Raw genomic sequence first — 6,000 nt, 5'->3', positions numbered from 1 at the left:
AGAAAGAAGAAAGATATTGCTTACGGCCAGAGATCTGGAAGTCTATGGAGTGTAAACTGTCATGAAGCCAGTTTAACAAACTGCTTCCTCTAGGCTGTGATAGCTCACTGGGGACACCACTGCTCCCACAGGATTCAAGCCTGGCATGTCTGAACAAAACCAAAGGAACACCTTGTTCTCTCTCCCCCTCTCTCCCTCCCTCCCCTGTGCCCAGCTCCTATGGAGTCCAGGCTAGCTTCAAACTTGCTAGCTAGCCAAGGAGACCCATGAACTCCTGATCCTCCCCCCTCTACCTCCCGAGTGCACAATCACACACTAGAGTTACAAGGCCTAGCCCTAAGCCCGGCTTATCCTCTTCGTATCTTTTTATAATGTAAAATCCTCTTATTTTATTTCAAGCTGTAAAACAGGAAATGTTACCAAACATACAAACTCTATATTTAGGTTGAGAAAAACAAACCAAAACCAACCCCCCCCAAAATAAAACCCTAACAAAAACCCAAAACAAAAAGTCCCCATGGCTATATAAGAGTCAAAAGAAAACCTGCAAGTAGTGTTATATACACTTTTATTTGGAAAACTATTTTGATGTGCAGACAAAGCTATTTGTTTTTCTTCACTGAGTTATCTGCACACTTTAAGTCCTTCACCCCTGATTATTCTTTGAGCTTTTGGAGAACTTTACAATAGAGATAGATAGATATAGTAGACATTATTGGTGATTGCATTAATTCTCAAGATTCTTAAGTTGCCTCTTGTCAAACAATTCGCCCAAGGTACACAGACTTGGGGTACTTCTCCTTAAGAGCCGGCCACTGAACGATAAAGCAATCACAGAGGTGAAAGAGAATCTTCCCAGACAGGGATAAAGTTTCCACTCGGCAGATGCTCTCGACGTAGACAATGATCACTTTCTTTATTCCAAGTATCCCAAGGAGCAGGGCAGACACACAAATAGGAACACATGTTCCTGGTCCATTACACAGCACCTTAAAAAAAAAAAAAGAAAAAAAAAAGACCAAATCAAAATACAGAATCCTGTCTTCAGTGGACCATTCTGAATTTAAACACTCTAGTATTGGAGGAGGGGTAGATTTATTAATCCAGTTAAGACTTCCTTAAAAAGATGTGATGGTGTGTACTGAAGGCAGTGTGCTCAGAGGTCATGTGGAGCTCTGTCTTGGCTTACCTGTTTTCCAGCTGTGACACTTGGGTTAACTTCTTCATCATCCTCTCTGTCTCTCTGTTGTACATGGACTCATTCATGTGAAGGTAGAGGCCAGAGGCCAGAGGCAGACATTGGGGAGTTTCCTTTTATTGCTTTCCACTTTAGTTTTTGAGATTGGGTCTCTCACTGAATCTGGGGCTTGCCATTTTGGCTAAGTGACTGGCTAGGCCTCGAATACTACATCTGTCTCTCTCCACCCACCAATGCAGGGCTATTAATTAATTAATCCCGTGGCTTTTGGGTAGGTGCTGGGGGTCTGAGCTCAGATGCTTATGCTGTCTGTATAGCAGGTACTTTACCTACCAAGCCATCTCCCTGGCACCCCATAGATCATTTAACTTCAGACCTCGGACACAGTGTTTGGTTATTACTTGGTACTTGTTGGGACCATTTGGAGTCCCGGCCTTCAGCTGCTCTTCCCTGCTAGAGCCTTCTGATTAGAGTTACTAAAAGTTGTGCCTTGCCTTGAGGATCAGAGCATAAGGTTTTCACCTGTTGGCCCACTTGACTGTTGGGTATATAAGCCTCCATGGTGCTATTGAATAAAGGGTTTCTTACCAGTGATCAGACGTCCGTGTGTCTGTCTGTCTCTGTGTGTGTTTGTGTATTTCAACCTCCAGCCCCTTGCCTGAAGCTTGCAAACTGTATTGTAGCGTATAGAGCTGGGGGGGGGGCACAGTGCACGGCAGGTACTCATGGGATGGAGGATTTAGTCTTATCGGAGCCTCACAAATGGTCAGTGCTCCACAATACAGAGAAAACAAAAACAAACAAAACCCAACTAACTATGATCCATTCAGTTTTTTTCTTCTATTTACATGTTTTCTTTTATATTTATTTTATTTTTTTAAAAAAGAAAACAAGCTTTTTTCATCTTACATATCAATTCCAGTTCCCACTCCCTCCCCACCTCCCACCCCTGTCCACTCCTCAGAGAGGGTAAGGCACATTGCTTTGGGAAAAGTCCAAGGCCCTCCTACTCTATCTAGGCTGAGCAAGGTATCCATCCAAAGAGAATGAGTCCCAAAAAGCCAGTACATGCAGTAGGGATAAACCCTGGTGCCACTGCCAGTGACCCCGCAGTCTGCCCCAGCCATACAACTGTCACCCACATTCAGAGGGTCTAGCTTGGTCCTATGCTGGTTCCTTCCCTGTCCAGCTGGAGTTGGTGAGTTCCCGTTAGCTCAGGTAGACTGTTCCAGTGGGTGAACCCATCAGGGTCTTGAGCTCTCTGCCCATATTCTCTCTCCTCCCACTCTTCAAGGTGTTTTTAATGTAGAAGAAAATGTTCTCCGTGACTATGATGTAGTATCTCTTGGGGTTCCAGCCCCACAGATGGGACACTCAGAAGGGGACTGCCACATGAATGGAGCTTTCATTTCCTCCTCAAAAAACCTGAGTCTGTGCTTGTAACACAGACGGCTCCAGTATCTCTGGAATTCTGCTGATACCTACAGAAAGCCAGTCATTTTAAACAAATTTAATCTAACAAAAGAAATAACAATTCTAATTACAGAACAACTACAAAGAATTTTTATTGGTCTTTGAAGAAATGAGAGGAATCTTATTTCGTAGACTTATTAGTAAGATAATTTATGACTGCTTGAGAGGAAAAAGGTTTGTAGAGTTCCTCATATGCCCATATTGACTGAATTAGTAAAACCCAATAAATCATTTGGCTTCGCAGCTACGAAACAGGAGGCTTGTAGCTGTCTCCACATGCCTATTAGCTCATGTGGAGAGTCACGTGAGCCTTCCAAAACCAAATCCACAAAACATCAGTCTTCCAGGGGATGGGGCTTCAGACACAGGCCTGAACGTCCTTGCCAAACAGGGCCTCTCACCCGGATGGACAACCTGCCTCTGGGTTGCAAGGGTCATCTTGCTCCATCTTTCCTGCCAGCAGGACCACCCAGACACCTTCACAGAGCTCTCTCTGCCCGTTCTCAGGAGGAAATATATATATATCTGATGATTTAAATGGTTTCCATGTTTTACAGAGAATTTTCATTTAGGATGCCTCTTGGGTTAGCAGCGACTAAGCGAGGCCAGAGTCTAGCCTTTCATCCCCCTTAGATTCGCAGACTCTCAAAGCAGTACCAAGGTGGGGTGGACGAGGTCTACGGGCTGAGGGACCCAAGTCTGGGCAACAGCAGTAGCCCTCACCACCACTATTAGCTCCCTATGGCCGCAGACCACACCAAACACTTTGCACATAAAATGCTTTAATTGCTACTCACAGTAATCATTTGAGAGAGGCTAAACTATCTTTTCTGGTAGATAAGAAGGCAATCTGTTTGATCACAGGTTTAGGAGGTGGAGAGGTGATATGACTTCAGGTTACATTTTCCTTCCGTTATCCTCCTAGCTTAAAAACGAGGAAAGCAGGCTAAGCTACTGGTCAGTCCCAGGATGCCAGTCTGCCTCTACTTTGGTTGGTACCTGCAGACTCACTCGGAATCCTCTCAAGGCTTTAGAATGCCCCCTCCCAGGTGCGGGCCCGCCCTGCACATCACGGGGAGGTCAGCAACATCCCTGGTCTCTGTCGTCAAGACAACCAGGAAGGACTTGAAACACCGCCACATCTTTCCAGGCGACAACTATTAAAATACTTCCTGGTCCTTGGGTTTATATTAATCTTTAAAGCAGCATGGGCCAAAACTAAAGCTTGTCGGAACTTGAGTGACACAATACATTTGAATGTATTTCTTCAAATACCTGTCCATGTGTGTTCACTTCAACATCCAGCTGACTCTCGATACAAGTGATACATATGCAAATGATGGGGTGCTGGTGAGAGATGCCTAAACAGTTTACCAGGGATGGAAAGGGGAGGCTGAGGAAGGTGAAAAGCAAAGGTATTTTGTTTGTTTCTCACCAGTCTGTAGCTCCGTACTTGGAGGCACCTTATATAAAAGGCCCAGGCACAGCAAAACCACAAAATCATAGACCAACAAGCCAGAGGGAAACATGATATAGGCCGGGATATGGTTATCGATGCAGTGTGTGCAAGATCCTGGCTTTCACCTCTAGCCCTGGGTAAAGGAGGTAAAAGGGAATTGGAGAAAAATAAATAAATAAAGGCAAACTAATCTCAAGGAAAACCACTTTTAATTAACCACATATTTTAATTCTGACTTGCAGCAGCCTAGATTTTTTTTTATTTACATGCAGATTATGATTTTATTATTCCAGGAAGCATACCAGAGAGACTTACTGCAAGAACTGGGGGAAAGGAGGCTACCAAGAAGCCTGGTATTAAATGTAACGACTGAAAACCCCAATTCTCAATGGGCGCTGATTCACTGCCCTGGCTGTCTCTTCCTCACCAGCCTGCAAGCACCACACTGGCCTAACTTACTTCACAGAAAATCTACGTCTGCAACAGAACAAAGTTGCTTACAAGGAAGAAAGGAGGCAGGAGCAAGGGGTAGGAAAGAGAGAGACTACTCTATGTTTCAGCCCATGTGGAGTCAAAGGCTCCCTTTTGGTGATGATTGTCCATTTCTACTTGGCCGCTCATCCCATACCTAACCATAACTTATGCGGTGGGCTAGCATAACGGCTGTCATCCACAGGGTTTTCTTTGTTTTTGATACAGTATATTTTCATCAGGTTTATCCCTTTCCCCAAGACAGGATACTCTCTATCTCCCTACCTACCAAATTTTGTTCTTTTTCTCTCTCTAACAAACAAACAAAAGTTGGAAAAGCAAGTTAAACAAGGCCTTCAACACACACACACAATCAAAACAAACAGGCAAAAGTTTTTTTTTTTTAAAAAAAGCCAAAACAACGCAAAAAGTCTACAAAAATACCACTGAGTTCATTTTATGTTGGTCAACAGCCAACATCTATTACCTTTTCCTCAGGAGAACCAGTATATCCTTCGCTCTTGACTTAAGTGTTTGAATGACTTTATATCCACCTATAAGGAAGGGACACATAAATCCTGTCTGACCAGAGCCCTGGATTCTTCTGCCAAATGACACTGGTTCAGGGAAGGACACACAAGACAGGCAGAAACCACAAGAGGGTGGGCCATCTAAAGGGTCCACTGAGTGCAAGTTCCTTTTTCTTTTCCTTTCCTTTCCTTTCCTTTCCTTTCCTTTCCTTTCCTTTCCTTTCCTTTCCTTTCCTTTCCTTTCCTTTCCTTTCCTTTCCTTTCCTTTCCTTTCCTTTCCTTTCCTTTCCTTTCCTTTCCTTTCCTTTCCTTTCCTTTCCTTTCCTGAGATAGGGTGTTACATAGTTTTAGATGGCTAGCCTGGGAATTATTATATAGCTCAGAGTAGCTTCAAATTTATGGGTTATCCTCCTGTTCCATACTGAGGTTATAGTACATGCCAGGGTGGAGCAGTGCTTTCTCGACCGCTCTGGAAGCCAGATGTGTGTGAACTTGGGACTCCTGACATCTAACTTCTTATCAGTGGGAACTCGAGAATAAAGCCACCAACTGCAAAGGCAAGCGGAGCTGAGAGATGAAGACAGGCCAGGTCCCTTTGAAGACCAGGTTTAAGTTCCATGAATCCAGCTGTTCCTGCAGAAGGAAACCAGATCCTCCCCAAACTAGGCTTGCCAGGTGTGTGTGGGGATATGTTCTATCTGTGCTTATGCCAGTGTCAATCAAAATTTCCGTGACTGGCAAGAAAAAAAGCATACCAATTGGCATAATCCTTTATTTTGTCTAACTTTCTAACTAGCCTGACTATTGGCGGTGCCAACCAGCAGCTGTTCAATGTGTATCTGCTGGATGAATTACCAAATCAATAAATA

The 6,000-nt window shown here is 44.0% G+C and overlaps 1 protein-coding gene across 1 annotated transcript in view; it reads right to left on the bottom strand.

The window, feature by feature from the left end:
- Positions 1 to 551: 551 nt before the first annotated feature.
- The window catches only part of Alg14 (ALG14 UDP-N-acetylglucosaminyltransferase subunit), a 65,512-nt gene continuing 60,063 nt past the window's right edge, over positions 552 to 6,000 (bottom strand). The window contains exon 4 of the mRNA XM_050145577.1: positions 552 to 989. Within this exon, the coding sequence (XP_050001534.1) occupies positions 759 to 989 (231 nt within the window). The 3' untranslated portion in view covers positions 552 to 758. The remainder of the gene's footprint in view (positions 990 to 6,000) is intronic.

The sequence above is a fragment of the Alexandromys fortis genome, unplaced genomic scaffold, assembly GCF_014885135.2.
Source record: "Alexandromys fortis isolate MF-2015 unplaced genomic scaffold, M_Fortis_MF-2015_v1.1 scaffold_19, whole genome shotgun sequence".
NCBI classification, from domain to species: Eukaryota; Metazoa; Chordata; class Mammalia; order Rodentia; family Cricetidae; genus Alexandromys; species Alexandromys fortis.
This window is presented reverse-complemented; position numbering and strand designations above follow the sequence as displayed.